General features: G+C 44.1%; 1 protein-coding gene across 5 annotated transcripts in view; it reads right to left on the minus strand.

The window, feature by feature from the left end:
- Positions 1–2,610: 2,610 nt before the first annotated feature.
- Positions 2,611–19,135, minus strand: part of MRPS27 (mitochondrial ribosomal protein S27) — an 87,706-nt gene continuing 71,181 nt past the window's right edge. For all 5 annotated transcript variants that reach the window (XM_025446909.3, XM_049103808.1, XM_025446910.3 and 2 more), the window contains 6 exons: positions 16,956–17,034; positions 14,065–14,180; positions 11,079–11,181; positions 8,793–8,935; positions 6,624–6,794; positions 2,611–4,058 (listed from right to left, as the gene is read on the minus strand). In XM_025446909.3, coding sequence (XP_025302694.1) covers positions 3,708–4,058; positions 6,624–6,794; positions 8,793–8,935; positions 11,079–11,181; positions 14,065–14,180; positions 16,956–17,034 — 963 coding nt within the window. In that variant the 3' untranslated portion in view covers positions 2,611–3,707. The remainder of the gene's footprint in view (positions 4,059–6,623; positions 6,795–8,792; positions 8,936–11,078; positions 11,182–14,064; positions 14,181–16,955; positions 17,035–19,135) is intronic.

Below are 19,135 nucleotides of genomic sequence, written 5' to 3' on the forward strand. Positions count from 1 at the left end.
CAAGTCACATAAGCCTTGGTCTTCTCTGCAAAATGAAGGTGGTACTCCCTGCCCTGCAGGGCCGTTCTAAGTAGGTGGAATTATTATTTTTTTAAAGATTTATTCATTTATTTATTCATGAGAGACACAGAGAGAGGCAGAGACACAGGCAGAGGGAGAAGCAGGCTCCCCACAGGGAGTCCGATGCGGAACTCGATCCCAGAATCCTGGGACCACACCCTGGGCCAAAGGCAGATGCTCAACCGCTGAGCCACCCAGGCATCCCAAGTAGGCGGAATTAAACTCGGCAGAAATGGGCTTTCACAAAGAGTTGCTAAAGGTAATTTTTGTAATCAAGATGGGTACAGTGATGAGCCAGCGCCTGTGCTGGGCCTGGGAACCATGGATGCCCGCTGGGGCCCAGCACACTGTCACTGCAGGAGGTTTGTAATGGGTTTGATTCCCCTTACTATGTCAGCATATTAACCAGGGAGGGGGTTTTAAGGTTTAGAACTTTGAATTCTGCAGACATGAAGTACTGCAAAAACCAAAAAGGCAAGTGAAGTTCTCCTACCATTTGGCACATCAGAGAATATACTGTACCTCTTGGAAATCCTTTCTAAGTCTTCCATGTAGTCCTTGATCTAGCGTTTAAGGCCTGCAGTGGAATTAATTTTCAGATGCTTCTTTTAAGAGTAAACTTTGTTTTCCGAACACGTCTAGCTTGGATCAGGAATCCCTAACATTCATACATAATAAACACACAGCCTAAAAAAAAAAAACCTACAGAGCCTGAGCGTAACTGTTTTACACAAAGATCCCAGTGGTAACTGCCACCCCCTCAGGGCCATGGCTACCAGCCTTTTGTTTTTAAAAAATTTTTTTTATTTATTTTTTATTTTTTATTTATGATAGTCATATATATAGATATAGAGAGAGAGGCAGAGACATAGGCAGAGGGAGAAGCAGGCTCCATGCACTGGGAGCCCGACGTGGGATTCGATCCCGGGTCTCCAGGATCGTGCCCTGGGCCAAAGGCAGGCGCCAAACCGCTGCGCCACCCAGGGATCCCCTACCAGCCTTTTTGGACCTTCCTGTTAACCAGATGGGGAACGGCATCAAGGCAGCATGCACCGTCAGCAAAAAGGCCAACTCGACGGGGAAAAAGGAAAGGTTACTCTCAAGCGAAGAAGTGGTAATTTAGAATAAAAGGCAATTTCCCTGTCACAATGACATTGAAAAGCACTCCTCTTACCCCATTCTCTAACGTAAGGTTTAAAAAAAATTATCGTCAGAGTTCGAAAAGTTCAGCTCTGAAGATTACTACTAACCATTTAACGAAAATACAACCACACCACATTTTCTGAGCCCGGTTCAAGCACATCCCTTCCTCACCATGCATGCCCAGCGAGGTTACTGGGTGCAGTGGTGGCAGCTCCCATCACGGCAGCTTCCGATCCCAGTTACATATCACCAGATGCAATCACCGTTGACCCTTTTTTCCAGAACCTTGTTGAGGAAGAGTAATGGCCCACCCTGTATTACTGCATTATTTTATACTCATTGACTTAGATAAACAGTTACTATTATTTCATTAAATAGACTAGATATTAAAATAATTAAATGTTATTTTTCTAGCCTCAGAAATGCCATTCACAAATGAGCCATTTGCACACACATTGTTGGGTTCCACCTGCATCGCCGCAAACATGCCGGAGGAAGCCCTGCTCACAGACCCTCGGCCACGGTTCCTGACCTTGGCTGGTGCTCCTGACATTTTGGACCAGACACTTCCTTGTCGTGGGGGCTGCCCTGTGCACTATGGGATGTGTAGTGGAATCTCTGGCCTCTATTCACTTGATGCTAATTCATTCATAATGAAAAAACCGACTTCAATAAACTAATTTTCAGGGCCCGTGACTCCATGACAAGTCGAGCGCAATAAAGATCCCACACATGTACCTGATCTGGGCAGCCAGCTAGAAGGTGTGGAAACGAGATGCAAAGTTGGCACCAGGGCAACATAGTCCCGAGAGGAGGAGCCTCAGGTATCTTGCTGTGGCTGGGGGCGGGGGGGGGTCCATGCTCCCCACTCTGAGAAAAACTGGAGATCAAGCATGGCAAGGGCAGATAGGGAGGAAACAAGAGTAAACAGGTTATGAGCTGAAGGTGAACATGCTGCTTCCTGCCAGGACCGTCAGGGACGCTGAGCTAAATGGGCCTTCTGATCTACCCTGAGCCTGCCTCTGGAATTAGTAAGGGAGTGGCTGAGAAAGCCCTGCCCCCGATACACCAAATGTCATGGCTGGCTTGTGGTCTTGACCTCGTACCTGCAGCAGGCACGGCGTGCTCAGCCACAAGGCCCCGCGTGTGCCATGGGTGCCTCACCTCGGGTCACCCGGTTTGTTTCCTTATTCAAGGACGCGTTACTCCCACCGCCCTCACAGGGTGGCTTGAGTTGCTGGCACACACACAGTCCTTGGTGAACGTTAGTGGCCGTGGTGGTGGTGGGGAGTGCCCAAGTCTGAGAGACGAGGGAAGTTAGAAAGGTGTTGCTCAGAATCACACTAACCAGACCGAGGTGTGACTTCCTCCTTCCCTCCCTTCCCTGAGACAAAGAACACAGCAGAGGAACCCCAGAACATTTATTTCTACCAGTTCCTGATCAAAGAGCACAAGCTCGGATAGCAGCACGCCACAGTACATAAAGGCAAAATTACACAGCAAGCAAGAGCCACCCCTGACCCCTTTCACAGAGAAACTTCAGGAAGGAATTTCCACCTCCCAACGGTTTCAGTTGCACAATCACCCACATCACCCATGCACACAAGCCCCAGCCTGCTTCTAGTTTTCTACGACTTCTCCAACCGAAATGGGTGTTGACAGGTTGTACATGTGTGCACGTGTGGACACAAGAGGCAAGCCTTTACCTCCTTGGGGAAGCTGAGAATGCTTTGGAAAGAAGTTACCCCAACAAGATGGAGAAGCCAAGCCAAGGGGGCTTCAGGGCTAGAGCTAGCTTCCTCCTCAAAAGCCCTTCCATTCTAAATATGTCAGTGGTGGTGCCCGAAATTTGAAAGCCAGTGGGTTCGTGGTGCTGTGTTCACTCTTGTCCTCAATTTCTCCCAACTTCATGTCCACAGGGAGGAGACACGGGGGAGGGAGAAGGTGAGACGTGTGGGCATCGCACCCCCAGCTCAGGCGGGGAGGATGCTGGGGGGACGAGGCCTCCAGACACACAGTTGCCCCTGGGGGGAGAGAGACTATTCAGAAGCCTGTGCTCGACACCAGGTTGTTGAACCATGGCCCTTCCCTCCACCACTGCTATGGATCAGGAACTTTCTTTCTTTTGTTTTTGAAGATTTTATTTATTTATTCATGAGAGATACACAGAGAGAGGCAGAGACACAGGCAGAGGGAGAAGCAGGCCCCTGTAGGGAGCCTGATACGGGACTCCATCTCGGAACCCGGGGGTCACGCCCTGAGCCAAAGGCAGATGCTCCACCGCTGAGCCTCCCGGGTGCCCTCGGATCAGGGACCTTCTGTGTTAAACGTCGATCCCTGACCCCACCATACACCTTGGGTGCACCGCATCTAAGGTGTTTAGCTGGGGCTTCGGTCTGACCACTGGCCACTCACAGTTCTGCAGCCTTTCTCAGCATCTCATGGGAAGTCACGCTGCCTTAGGACGTTGAACACTGTGGCTCTGATACCATAAACGGCCTGCTTTAGGAGGACAGGCAGGCGGAGGGGGCCGAGGCCGCCGCATGGTCCCTGGGAATCTCAGGACAGGGCTCTAGAGAGGCTCTGGTGGTGGGCGCCGGGGCCCCACGGGCCTGTGAGGCAGCTGCCTTTGCTGCTCTCCGGGCCTCATGCTCCCGCTTTGCCCTCTCCCTCTGCTCCTGCTCCCTCTGAATCAAGTGCACCCGCTCCAGATGCCACTGCTGCAGCTTCTGCTCATAGGTGGCCATGTCCTCGGCTTCACAGGTGGGGAGCTGCTCCTGGATGAGCCGCGTGGTCAGAGCCAAAAGGCTCTCTGACTCAACTCTGCCCAGGGCCTCAAGCTTAGACTGCAAATCCTGAAAGAACAAGAGGAGATGGGGGGTGGGGTGGGGAGGAGGATGCAGGTAGGAGAAGACAAAGAGGAAAAGATATGCAGTCACTTGTAAAATCTCTACACATTCTGCTTGCAGGAAAAGGCATTGTATTGGGAACCTGTCATCTAGACACTGCATTTGCCCCCCCCCTTTCTTTTTTTCAGTCCAGCAATTTTGCAAAGATGCACCACGTGTGATTTCTCTCCCTTCACTCACAAACAGTAAATGGAACTCCATATGCCGTGATGCTCCATGTACTTTCTTGTTTTAAACCACAAAGAAAGCACAAGTATAACAAATCCACATTTCCCCTGACTTGCACCAAACCAAGCAGCAAAGTCCCAGAGCAAAGAGCTCTAAGGTGCACACAAAATGGCAGAAGCTGCTGATAAATGGCAGCAAGGCCGTCCCTATCTTTTTCCTGCAGAATAATAGAGATAAATGTTTGCCTAACCAGGGTTCCTTTCAACAGATGGAAATCGTTTCAAGAATTTTTTTACTAATGGCATGCTAAACAGTTCCCATGAGTGCTCGCACTATTTCAAGCCCCCACCTGCTGTGCTCCATTGCAGGTCAGCCTTTACAAACTGACTGCTTACGGCTCCATCTGAAATGGCATCTTGGTTTGGTCGGTATTGTATTCCTGGAGAAGCAAAGGACTAAAAACACTAATCCCCTTAAGTGCTTCAAGATGTAGACCATCAGGAGAGAGCCACTTAAGGTCCAGCTGTAGCCTATGCCACACATTCCCATGTTCCATAACCAAATACAGTCAGGGGCACAGGTGATGAGGCCTGCTCCCACAGGAGGCGGGAGGTGGGCAGGATCCACGCGTCAAGGGGTGGCTACAGCCCAGTGTGATGGGTCAGTCCTGTAAAAAGGGACCGGACCCCCAAACAAATTACCTGAGACTATGAAAATTCAGGCAACGGGAAGAAAAAGAAATGTACAGTGAGAATTATTTCTTTCTGATGTCACTTTCCCCGTGGTTTGGGGCCAAGGAGACAGCTTGGGACAGCAGATAAGGACTCAAATCTGAGTCCGTGAACTTCTGGTTCAAATCCCGAAGCAGTCACTTATGGGCCAGTTCCTCTCAGCCTTGGTGTCATGTAACATGGGAAAAGCGACATCCCCCACGCAGAGCTACAGTAAAGACAAATGTAATGCACTGGTGCCTAATACTCAGCCGGGAGCTAGCAAATTTTGTCTCTCTCTCTTTTTTTTTTTTTTTTTGATTCTCAAAAAAAATGCATGTATAGAAGAATGAGGACTGAGAATTTAATGCAGCACGGGTTTCTAGTCTCCGTGATTAAATATGTAAGAAATAAGAGGAAGAGGCAGTCATTTTTAGGAGCGTTGTGGCAGCACGTTTTGTTTTTTAGCCTTTCCTACACTGCAAAGTTAAGAGGTACACAGATAGGTCCATAAGTTCTTAGCCGCCAATTCTCTGTGTACCTAATACCGATTAACGTTTCTTTCTCGGTTTTCAAATTCTAAAAGAGGGACCTTGAATGAAGACTTTACAGAATTACTGCTCCAAGTACAGAAGAATCCTCATAACATGGGGACAGAGCTGTCCCATAGTTTGTTCCAGAGCATTGCTGAATAGATCTCTGTGGTGATCACACAAAATGACACTTCTCTGCCCCAAAATGACACACGAGGACAGCTGGCATGGATGGGAAGGTCTTCTAACTCTGGGAAACAAACTAGGGGTGGTGGAAGGGAAGGGGGGGTGGGGGTGAATGGGTGACAGGCACTGAGGGGGGCACTTGATGGGATGAGCACTGGGTGTTATTCTGTATGTTGGCAAATTGAACACCAATAAAAAATAAATTTATTATTTAAAAAAAATTCATCAGGCAGCACATTTTTCTCTTTGCACTTAATAGACGAGAAGCAAAGCAAGGAAGGGCCCAAGGGGTTAACCTGCCAACACAGCCCTTCTCCCCTGACGTGGATCACAGAGTATTTTGGGGCATGTAGTTGAAAGTACCAAAGGCAGCTTGAGCGCTCCTGGCTGTTTGAAAAAGAAACAGTGGAAACTCGTTTACATCTTCCATGCAGTTCAAAAAAATATTCTGAGGGCCCGAGTGCACAACACTAAGCCAAGCCAGAGGTAATGCCTGCATCTCATCTCCAACATACTCAGATCTGGCTAATTTCCACTTGGGTTTCTGGGTCATGAAGCACATTGGTGCACTATGGACAAATGACCAGATCCTTTCCACCTGGAGCTGGAGTTGGGCGACTGCTCCGGGGCGGCAGGCTAGTGCCCAGCCATCAGGTGCGTCAGGGATGACTGCGTAATGACATGCTGCCCCAGTGAACAAAACTGGGACCCATTAGCTCACGCACAAAAAGGAACATAAAAATTCCATTTGTTTCTTTTAAGACGGCTTCCTGTTTGAAGCCTCATTTGCGATGTCAGTGTTTCATGCCTTTGTATGACAGGGATGCACGGAAGGACTGCCTGTCAGCACGGCAGAGAGGCACGTTTGATGCCCAGAACCGAGAGGGGCTCCGCTCCGTTCTGCTACAACGCACCTTAAACCGTTCCAGGTACCGGGGAAGCTTGGACTGTTCCGTCTCCTCTATGTCCAGCTGCTCCAGCAGGTCTCCTGAGCCCTGGCCGTCTTCCCCTTCTCGGGGCTGCTCCTCTGAAGACTGCGGGGCCGGGGCAGTCAGAGCCGTCAGCGTTCTGTCCAGCACAGCCAGCTGTGGAACAGAAAGAGGGGCAGGGACTAAACCGTGGCCCTGAAAACACACCACGAAGAGAGGCTGGGCAAGGGAAGGGAAGGGACACCTGGAGTCTGCAAACCTGTGAACTCTTGCTCTTAGAAAGTTATCAGAAAGAGATGTGGCTATGATTTTACATCAGGAATACCCCGTCCGATGGCAGGGACAACCTAGCCCAAAACTGTGGTACGAATAAGCAAGCTCAGAATCATCTGTGAATGAATCAGCACAGGGGCATCGGATTTCACCTTTAGTCAGCCAGGGAGGGATCCAAACATTAAGTTCCATGGGGACTCAAAGAATCCCCTCTTCCACGTCGGCGTTCTTCCTCAACTGGTTTGCAACTGGGAGGAGAAAAACCACCGCAGAGCACAACCAACAGAGAACCATTCTGAATGTGCGGGAGAGCCTCTGAACCCAGCAAGCTTCCTTCACAGAAAGAGTATATAGCTCATGGGGCATCTGTAACTTAGGGAGAGATTTTACTGGCTGGTTCTCCCAAAAGAGGGCCAGAACTTTCCTTTCCTTATCCCTTCCTCACACTGATTACCACTAAATATGATCTAAAGCCGCTGATAGGGATTCGACAGGCATACGTGGAATTCACTCTAAGAAGGTGATTTCTGTAAACTTGCAAGGTAAGGAAATTATAAAACAGAAGGTTTCTTTTTGTTTTGGCCTCTCTCCCCCACCACATCCACTTTGGGGCACACCTTCCCTCGACCAATGTGGGGCCTAATCCCCAGAGGTTCTACAACCTCAAGGCCAGCACGAGCACCTACCTGGACACTGATTAATTCAGACCATGTCGCATTAGAACAACAATCCAGAAAACACTAAGGCCCTTTAATACCTGATACCCAAATCCAACATATATTCCAATCTTGCTGACATTGGGAATCACATTCCTATTAAGACAGATCACAAAGTACGCAAATCTGGCTCAGATTGGAAGGAGTATTTCACTGGCACAGAATTTCTATGTAATATTGTGTTTCTGACCACTAGAATTGACTACAGCAGGGCTAAGTATGAATCCATGTCTAGGAATGTGTACGTTCTGTTACCAGTGTCTGCCAAAGAACATGATGATCTATTAGACATTAGTATCTGGTCAATACAGGTACCAGACGGATGCATCTCACGCCTAGAATGAAGCCAAGGAGTGAGTCCTAGTGATTGGCGTCAAGGCAAAACCAAGAATGAGCTCAAAGTTAACTTTAACACCCTGGTAATGCAATAAACAACGTCTAGCCAGGTCCCCTCCCGTGACAGCTGCTTGGACAGGAGCAGACATTGGCTGCCTGTGGGGCGTAAGGATGCTCCGTGTCCTGTAGCCTGAGCTGAGCTGAGTCCAGTGGCTTCCTAGGCTCCAGAGTCCCAGGTGATTGAGAGACGCATATGGGGGCTGGTGCGAAGATAGCTGCCTAGTGCAAGCAAAGTGAACCCCTCAGAACTCTGAAAGGAACATCCGATCCCCATTTCCCCACCACAGAATGGTGTGATGGAAGCAAAACAAGACTGTGCCATCTCTAGTCCCCAGATTCGTTTCTTGAAGGCTTTTATGGGTGAACATAATTGCCACGGAGTCTCCCGGGACTACAAGGGTACAGAAATGCCAAAAATTAAAAATGAAACATTAACTTCTTTTTGAGGTACCACTCAGATTTTACCGGGGGAAGGGGCAGTGGAGTGGGCAGTATTTTACTGAACTCAGTTTAAATTTGGGGGAAGAGGGATAGTGCTCCTCCCAAACAGTGAGCTATAGGATCAACAGTAATCTTGTCCTCTAATACTTGTTGTTAGTAACACTGAGAATGTGCATGGTTTTTCATTCCTTTTCAACCAGGTAAGTACATGATTCTACAGAAGAAAAGGAAGTCGGGGGAGGGGAAGACCATGAAAACAAATTCACAGGCTGGCTTACAAGGAACAGGAGACTGCTAAAGCTCACTGGATTAGGACTGAGGGACTTACCGCTTCCGCACATAGCTTTCCATCCTCCGGGGACGAGGCCACCTTCTCCATCACTTGAAGGGCTCTGTCAAGGTAGCCAGGTTGCCACAGCAAGGGCATGTTATGGTACACAGCCCGCAGCCCTCGCTGCAACTCCACCTTCCCTGTGGCCAAAAAGAATAATGAAGAAGCCTCAGCTATGGCTTCCCACCATGTCTGAGGCTGAAGACTCGAAAGCAAAAGTGAATGTGCACCTGGCCACTCTAGAAATGGAGAAGAAGCATCTCCAATTTGTACCAAGAGCCTCATCCCATCCAACGACTTGGTGCCATTTCAGATAGACGATGAAAAATATGCTGAAATTCACTGAATCCATTTTTAATATAAAATTGTATGAATCTGCTTTTCTTCTTTTTAATTTGGGCTGGTGGAAATTATCATGAGGATGTATGAATCACAGGGCAGAGGGGAATTTATTAGAGAGATTGATATAGCTGTCTCTTTAAGTGGAACTACTCTTATAAAACGAGTCAAACAACTGAAATACTATTTTTGCTTCAAGAACAAAATCTTCCTCAGAAAAAGAAATCCCACAACTCTCCTACAGTGAATATCTTGTCAACATATGACAACTTTCCCCGCCAGCAAATGTTTGACATTTTTCAAAATGCTCCAAAACACCTCCCATCAACTATTCTTATGGAAAAAAAACAAAACAAAAAAAACCAACCACCTCATTTTGTTCTTTCTTCCTTTATTTGAACTTCATCAGCACTTAAATCATAAAGTCTTCATCATCTTTTTTGGATCCTGGGACATGAATGTGTTTCTTGGTGCCTCAAACCATCACAACTGGAGCTTAAGATGTGGACTCTAGACACAGGGTCCTCATGTGGGGTGGGGGGCTGTCTCTGTGTTTCTGTGGAACAGAAGCCCTCTCTGCACTAATGGCCAAAGTCACCTTGAGCTGCCAGGTCTTAAAGCCACCTTCACTTATCTTTTCTGGGAAGGAGGATTTGGGAAGGCTCTAGTAGGACATAAATAGGCAAAGCTTATCAGGTGACGGCTAATTTTAGCCTTTTAAGATGTTTGGGGCTGGACTGCAGTCACATTCTGGGAAGCTGCTTCCACTGGGGCTGAGTGAGGCTGCACAGCACAGGACATGGTGAGAGCAAAGGGCTTTTGATGGGACAGCTGCCAGTCCCCAAGCACCAAGGCCTCTGCGCAGAAACAACAGCAACAACGTCCTTTTTCTTAGCCCTGACAACTCCCTCAACAGTTTACCTACAGTCTAATAGCCCTGAGTGCTCACCTGAAGGCAAGGACAGACCACATAAGTCAATAGCAAAAAAGTAGACGGTGTAAAGGAGAAAACAACGTTTAAAAGGAGCGGTCAATCCTTTGCTAATCTGACAGCCATTTGATAAACTCTGAAATTCCTCTCCCTACATCAGTCTGTATCAGAACCGGCATCTAAGAATGCCACACCAACATGTTGCTGGTGAAGATCAATTTTAAAACTGCAGAAACTTTGATGATTTCCATAAAATGAAGGTAAGTCAAAGCAGCGTATGGTCAAGAGAAGGTGCCTTCTGAAACAGCCTGTCTACTCAAGAGAGAATGGAACCATAGTGAAATAATATGCATTTAACAGACTTCTGTAAATCAGGACACATTTTACACACAGTTAGGATACATGTTATCTGCCCTGATTCTACAAAACCCAGGTTCTTGAGGCTTCATCCCCCTGACCTGACTTGCAATGCAATCAGGGCATGAAAGTAAAGGAGCCATCCCCCTTCATGGAACAGTCACCTTGTGCCAATGAATCTCTCTGCTTTCCCAAAGTGCTACTAGATGTGCTGAGTGTCCCTTCGCTCACCTGGAAATAATACCAAGGATATGCGTTCAACACTAACTCTTAATTTACCTCCTGGACTTTAGGTCTAAAAGAAACAGAAAGACCTTTTTAGTACTGGGAAAGATTTTACTGGCTGGTTCTCCCAAAAGAGGGCCAGAACTTTCCTTTCCTTATCCCTTCCTCACACTGATTACCACTAAATATGATCTAAAGCCACGAGGACTAGTTTTCACCTCACCAGTGGTAAACAGGTTTTAGAACCCTTTTTACAGTCTCTTAAAGTATAAGCTCATACCTGAAAGGCTATTAAGGTCTATTTTTGTATCTAAAAATGAAAGCTGTTATTGGAATTTCACAGTTATACTGAAATAAAAGTTTATTACAAGTAGAAGAATGCATCAGTTCTGTCCACGAAGAACAATATTTATCAGGATCACTTAGCTTACCAAGAAGTGCATAGCCATACAACTGGGAACTCAACCCCACCGAGTTCTTTTGCTTTAGGCCTGGGAGTAACAGGGATGCACCAAAGTTCCTTTCCTCTTCCCACTGCAAGAGAATAAGTCAGATCATGGTCCAGCCAAGCAAAGAATACTTTATTTATGCAAGAAACTGATTTTAAATGACTTTTAAATAGGGGAAAAACATGATGTAGCATTAAGTTAAAAAAATAAAGCAAAATAACAAAGCTATAGGTATATAATAATACTAATTTTATGAATAAAAGATATTTATGTTTAACAAATAATACAGAAAAGAAATACCCCGTATGTTGTTGGTGGATTTCTGGGTAGTAAAATTATGAGCAATTCTGATTTTTTCTTTATACTTTTCATTATTTTCTGTATTTTTAGAAAAGAATAACAGTTCCTTCTGCAATCAGAAAAGCAAAACAAAACAAGAATAAAGAGTACTCTCTGGACCAACACTGCCTGGAGACAATCAATAAAGATTCACTCACATTGCTACGACACGCTGGGGCAAGCCTTTGAATTTTAAACAATTCAGCGATGATAAGACTCCTACTTCATAATATAAAAATAAATAAGACTATTAGGTTGCTTTTAGATAGATCTGTGCCTCTTAAAAATAAATTGGACAATCAGAAACACTTAGCGATCATTTCTTTCAACCCAGGATACAAAATTACACTTCAGTAAAATTGGAGCCTTTTGAGACTTAGGGGAAAGGGGGCAAGAATACAAGCACTGCTCAGCCTGCTGCAGAGTAGTAAGAGCAGCGACAGGGGTGTTGCTGTAAATGCTGGGCTCAGAGGACAGCAGCCTTGGCAACTCCCCAGACAATGAGAGCTGTGATCTTGGTGCCGAACAAATCCATCTCGGCCGGGGCCCTTGTTCGGGCTTGAAAGTAAAGAACACAAAGCTCAGATGTCCTGTACTGGGCTCTGCAGTCAGAGATCCAGGAGGAGGCACAGAATGAATGAGGCACACAGGCCACAGTCGCAGCCAGGGGTAGGGGAGGCGCCCCAGGTGTTAATGGGCACCGAAATCTCTTTACTGGGAATGATCTTTGTGCAGTACGAGGGTAATTTCTTTAAGAGTTTTCTCAACCTTTGAAAAAAGCAAAGATCTTGGGAAAGAAACAAAGCCTCCCCAGGCACTTGTGTGTACCAGATAAATGAAAGAGCCGGTGTTTGAGGGCCGGGGCATTTCACTTTCAAAAGCAAATCGCCCCAAGGTTTGACTCTCCTCCACATCAACTGCATGGAAAGGGACCTGGTGAATAATAAATAAGGAGCTTTCAAATATTTTTTTCTTTTCTTTAGGGAAAAACATGATCTAAAGTATCAAAATGCAATAGGGTAAAAAAGCCTAAAGAGTGGTATCCTTGCTGCTCTAGGAATGGAGCAGGGGTGGTGATGGCGGCCCAAACAGTGACACTTGTGAAGGGACTTTTAAAAAGATGGATGAAAACAAACAAGTGAACGTCTTATAGATTTTTCTGCTGATTCTCTGAGAATACTACAACCACTGCTGCTTATAAGAAAAGCTATTTATAAGTTAATGTAAGACACCTGCAGCTTCTATTGCATGTACTACCATGGACAGAATCAGGTGCCGCTGCGCCAGGGCCCTCATGGTTCCCCTCTGCCCCCCACTCCCCTTCACTGCTGGAACACCCAAAGCATCCTCCCACTTCACTTCATCCCATGCCCTTCCTATCATGCTCTCTGCTGCATTTACACTGGCCGTCTTCTTATCTTCCTCCAGCCCTTCGGCTCACCATGTTCTTCCTGCCACAGGGCTTTTGCATGTGTTATTTTCTCTTTTTGGATTGTTCCTCCTCCCTTCAGCTAGTTAATTCCCATTCATCTTTCAAATACTAACTCAAGAAACACATTTCCTCAAGGAAGCCATTCCTAACCTAAGTTTAGAATACAAACAAACAAAAACTCCCTAAAATATATGCTTGTCATACGAGATGTCTCTGTAGTACTCATTATAGCTATAGTTTTATATTCACGTATTTGTTTTGCTCTGAATGCCTGTTTTGTTCTTTGGCTGGAAGCAGAGAATGTCTGTTTACCATCATATATTCAGTACTTGGTAATGTATGGAAGGCAGTAGTTGCCCAATATAAATTTAAAGAACTAATAAATGTGAGGTATGCCATAGGCTATGACACTCCTCTTAGAAAAGCTAAACACACCATACATTCTTTAGAATGTGAGCTGGATTAGATGGCCTTTTCAGTTCCTACCAAAACTAGTATTTTTTGATGCTATATTTGAAGTTGAGGGTAGACTGCAGGGCAGACTGCCTGGCCTCCCCATGTGGCTTCATCACCTACTAGCTGGGTGGCTATTACATAACGAGTCAGTGCTCCAGGCTTCTCATCCACATAGAACTGTGAGGATTAAATGCATTCATAAATTTAAGACCCCAAGAATGCAGCCTGGTGCAGAGTATGTACTATTTAAGTATTAGTTGCTATTCCTGTTGATATTCTTAGGATAACAATCAACAATGATTAAATAGCCTAACCTAAGAGAGGAAACCAAAACCTGATATTCTGGACTGACCAGAGCGACCTCAGGAAGAGACTGATACCAACCGAACCATCAGCATTTAACGCCTGAGGTGTTGGTCAGTTAGCCGCCCCACTGCTTCTTTGATACCAGGTCCAACTGTCGCTGACAATCGGTTACCCATTTCTCAATGTCCGGGGGGCATTCGGCCTAGCTCAAGTCTCAAATGTGCTTAAGGACTTTTTCTTGAGATTCTTTCATGTGGAGGAACGTTCAGCTCTGCTCTGCCAAAAAACCGGTAGCTAGAATGTACAGAGGGAACACTCGTTCCTGGCTGTTTGTGGGCCACAGAGCCCCACGTCAGATTCTGATGGTGGGGTCATGGCCACCTCAGCCCCGCTGAAGAGTCACCGCGTGCTTCTCAGGCTCTCGGGACCACTTACACTGCAGTCTGTCTTCTTGGCCAGGCAATGGTATAACACATGGAGGGACAGAAGCTGGGTGGAAGGTACCTCAAAGGCTTCTTGCATCATGATCTCAAAAACCACGGATAAAGCATCTGGCAAAAAGATCAAAGTAAAAATGAGAGGGAATTACTTTCAGGTAACATCACCAAATCTGTATTTAACTATAAACTCAAAAAGTGGGGCACAACAGAAAAACAAATAGAATTAAGAAGCAAAATATGTGAGCTCTGATCTTAGTTCTTTCACAAACTAGATCTTTCCCAAGTCTTTAGCTTCTGTTGTACTATTACATACTAAGTCAGGTGCTTTGGGACCAGTGTTCTTGAGGAAATGGAATAATCCACTTAAGTTCTCTTAACTTCTCCCAGTATCATCCCTGTGATGATAAAAGATACCATTTGTCCCACCTACTTCAAAAGACTATTGGGCAGTCCCTCAAGATAGTACATATAAAAATGCCTCATAAATTGTGAAGCAAATTTAATGCATCATGTCCATCAGCTGGAAGAGCTAAGGCATACAGAAAGGAGGCAAATATATTTTCCAGGCCCCCGGGACAAGCAGAGTAGAAACTGGGCTGACTGCCCCATTCTGTGTTCCGGAACCTTCTTTCTGTTGGGGCAAAAGAAGATAAATGCTAGAGATGATCCTAAATCCCAGGTATCATTTCAGGGACAGAAAACTGATGACTATAAAAAGAATAATCAGGGTCAGCTTAAAAAGGCTTTGAAAGAATGGAAAGGAAATGCTCATTCATAAATTATAAGCCCTTGACTATAAAATACAATGTAAGATATTTGTTACCACATGAGCGCTGATCATAGCAGATCAGATCTTGAGCAATTTTTATTTTCCCTTAAGATTCCACAACATAGATGGAAGCCAAGAAAATCAAGTTCAGACCATTTCTTTCCCTTAATATTTGTTGTTAAATTAGAGAATGTTAATATTGGTTTAAAATATGGTGCCAGCACATAAAACAGGCACAACAAATGTTTTTGACTAACTAAGTTGCTGTGTTAACCAATTTTTGCATATAATCATAATTATAAGAGTTAGCACTGACTTGCAGCTGTTCCTAGCCAGCTGGCTTTGTGCATGTAGTCATGGTTCTAAATGAGACCACAGGCAAGAACTTCTATATTCTTTTTGCAAATGGGGAAACTGAGATAGAAAGACCAGCAAGTCATCTACTAAGTCAGTAGCAAATAAGGACTTGGAAGAGATTTAAAACAAACAACAATCCCAAACAAACCAATATTTTAAAAGAACACAATTTAAAGATAAAATCCAGTTTAAAAAAAACCTGGTTTTTCAACTGCTCATTAATGAATCCAAAATTACACATGAAAAATAAATCAAACTTATTTTATCTTTTACTTATATTCTGCATTTCATTCAGCCTAGGAAGTGAAATTAGATTGGCCTATAGAATTAATTAACTTTTCTTCCATATTTGTTTATGTACTTTGCTATTTCCTATCCTATTAACAATAAAAAGTATAATTTTTTCTAAATTTTGGCCATAAATGACAGTAATCTTCATTAAAATTTTATTTTTAGAAATCCTCAATATTAAATAAATATTTACCGTGCATTTAGGGGGAAAAAAAAGTCCTGTGACCCTTCCAACATGCCCTTTAAAGAGAGAATGAAGAGAGAAAACTGCTTCTAAAAACTCCCCAATGATATACTATTAAATCTGAAGTTTATGGAGCATAGATTTGGAAACAGAAAAGCTAATTAATTCTCTTCCACTTGAATTCAGAAAATGTAGGTTTAAAACTAATTGAATAAGAAATAGACAAGAAGGGATAATTGACATTTCAAAAAATAATATACGGCAAATACTCTTTGGCAGTCAACAACGGGAAGCCTTTTGAGAGAGAAGATAACTCAGAAGTCCAGAGGAGAGAAAGGAGAGAGGTACCCACACTCAGGCCAAGAGTGACCAGTGCCCAGCCTAAGCACTGAGTACGGATGCACTGGGAAAGGCCATTGGTGCTGGTGTGCAGGGATGAGGGGATGGAACCCAATGGCAGGAATCACAGTTGTCATAAATCCCTAAGTGCCCACAATCCTGAGGTAGCAATTACCCTCAGGGCCCTCAGCACCAAGCCTGAGGATGAAATGGGGGAGGAGGAGGAAAGCTGGTCTGTGCCTTTACACAATGGCAAGGCTCCTCTTTCTTTCTTCACTGTCCGTACAGCCACGAGCACACACATGCTGTCCTATGATTCTCTAACCCACGGACACTGGCCGGGGTCCACCTGACTCCTCTGTACAGTGTGCTGCAACCCTCATCTTCCTTAGATTCCCTTATTGTAGTAGAAGTGAAGAGTCACTTCAAATTAACTGCCCAGGATCAAGGAATTTCGGAGGTAAAGAGACCTCAGATATTACTTATAGATGAGGAAACAAAAGCCTGGGGAGGTAAAAGGACTTTCCAAGGGTACTACTCTTCCCAGGAAATCAACTGATTTTATAGTCTTCCATTTCACATAGAATAACAACTATGATTTAAATTAAACAAAGTTAGCAAATGGTACTAAAAAGAGTCAAACTAATAAATTGCATTATTATAATCTTAACCAGCCATGTAAGCTCAGGCAGGTTTATGGCTTAACTAAATTCTTTGTCCTTTGTAGAGACATGAACAAATAAACTTGAGAAACTCGGAGGAAAAAAATCTGGATATGATTCCCTATCTGGCAAGTGGTACGGTAAATCAACTACGTATCTATTTCTGATGGAAAGAGTGACATAAAGAGAGGTCATTATGAAATAAAAAAAGGGAAATTGCCTGTATTTGCTTCCCTTTAGAAGCTGAAGCCCCATTATAAATGGATCTGGGTTTGGTTTCTTACCTTTGTAATTTTCTTTCTTTATGAAATAATCTATCAGTAAATTGAATGTAAAGTTATCAGGAAAAATTCCATACTGGACCTGTAATGGTAATGAAAATAAAAGGAAAATAAGAGAAAAATATCCACTTTCACTTAGTTTATAATATATGCCTATGCATTATTCATGACAAAACCTGCCACCATTAGCTTTAAGATATTTGGCTATCATTTTACAGCATCTGTGACAGTGAAACAGAAGCTGTGACTCATGAGGTTTGGTAATTGGAACTTGGTCAGGATAAGAAAGTTGTGAGTGGGTGTCTGATATAAGACAACTGATATGTGAAAAATAAAGCTCAATTCTAATATCTTATCAAAGCTAAAAAAAAAAAAACAAAACCCAAAACAAAAAAACTCCAAAACAACAATCTCTGCCCCCCTAACCCTGCCCTGATACTCCACTGATTCACTAATTACTTTTATAAAGTATGAAAATCAATGCAAAAATGGACTCTCATGAAGAAGTGCACATTATCACATGATACAGCATTTTCTGGTCTTTATTTTTTCTTCAACTTTATCGAGTTATAGTTGACAAACAACATCATGTAAGTTTAAAGTGTACAACATGATGACTTAATACACATATACATGCAAAATGATTACGATCACCACAATAAGGTTAGTTAACACATCCAGCATCTCACATAAGCACCATTGTGTGTGTGTGTGTGTGTGTGTGTGTGTGTGTGTGTGTGGTGGTGGTGATGAGAACATATAAGATCTTAGCAACTTCCAATACACTATTGTTTACTATAGTCAACATGCTGTTATGTTAGATCCTCAGAATTAACCATCTTTTGACTGAAAGCTTGGGCCCTTTGACCAATATCTCATTTCCCCACTGCTCAGCTCCTGAAATCTACCATTCTGCACCCTGTTTCTACGGGTTTGGCTTTTTTGATCCCATAAACAAGGGAGATCATAAGGTATCTGTCTTTCTCTGACTTATGTCACAAATGGCAAGATCTCTGTCATTTTTAAAAAAATTTTTTTAAATTAAATTTTATTTATTTATTCATGACAGATGCAGAGAGAGAAAGGCAGAGGCAGAAGCAGGCCCCATACTAGGAGCCTGATGTGGGACTCGATCCTGGGACTCCAGGATCATACCCTGAGCCAAAGGCAGATGCTCAATGACTGAGCCACCCAGGCATCCCGACCTCTGTCATTTATACGGCTGAATAATACTCCACTGTATACATACACACCACATTTGCTTTATCCATGCATCTATCAGTGAACACTTGGGTTGCTTCCATGATTGACTATTGTGAATAATGCTCCACTGAACGTGGGGGTGCAGATATCTCTTTGAGATACTATTTTCATTTCCTTTGGATATATACCAGAAGTAGGATTGCTGGATCAAATGGAAATTCTATTTTTAATTTCTTGAGGAATCTCCATACTGTCTTCCATAGTGGCTGCACCAATGTGCATTTCAACCAACAGTGTACAAGGCTTCTCTTTTTACCATGTCCACACCAGCACTTGTTATTGCTTGACTCTTACAATGTTTTTTTTTTTTTTTCTTACAATGGTTTTTAAGGACATTAGAAATATGCCAACAATATATTACTAACTGAGCTTCTGTTCATGAGCAGCTAAATATCTGAGAATCCAGACTTCTCAAAGTGTGGACCTTTTAGCATCTGCCTCAGTATTTTCTACCAGTACTTTTAACAAAGCAGATTTCTGGGGCGCCTGGGTGGCTTAGTTGGTTCGACATTCAACTCTTGGTTTCGGGTCAGGTCAGGATCTCAGGGTTGTAAGATCAAGCCCTGAGTTGAGCTCCACACTCAGTGGGGAGTCTGCTTGGAATTCTCTTTCTCCCTCCCTCCTCCTCTTTCTCCTCACTCTCTCCCTCTCTAAAATAGATGAATAAAATCTTAAAAAAGAGAAAAAAAATGCAGATTTCTAAACCTCAGACTTACAGAATCAGAATCTCTCGGAATAGGGCACAGAAACTTGAAGTTTTAGTGAGTTTTCTATGTGATTTTCATGCACAATCAAATCTGACTACTAATGATCTAGACTGTGGCTATATTTTTATGTTTTAAAATCTTACTTGAGTAGGATTAACTACCATTCCATTCCCCACCCTGCCCTATTCTTCCTCCACCAACTACCAGAAACAC

This window comes from Canis lupus, chromosome 2, assembly GCF_003254725.2.
Source record: "Canis lupus dingo isolate Sandy chromosome 2, ASM325472v2, whole genome shotgun sequence".
NCBI classification, from domain to species: Eukaryota; Metazoa; Chordata; class Mammalia; order Carnivora; family Canidae; genus Canis; species Canis lupus.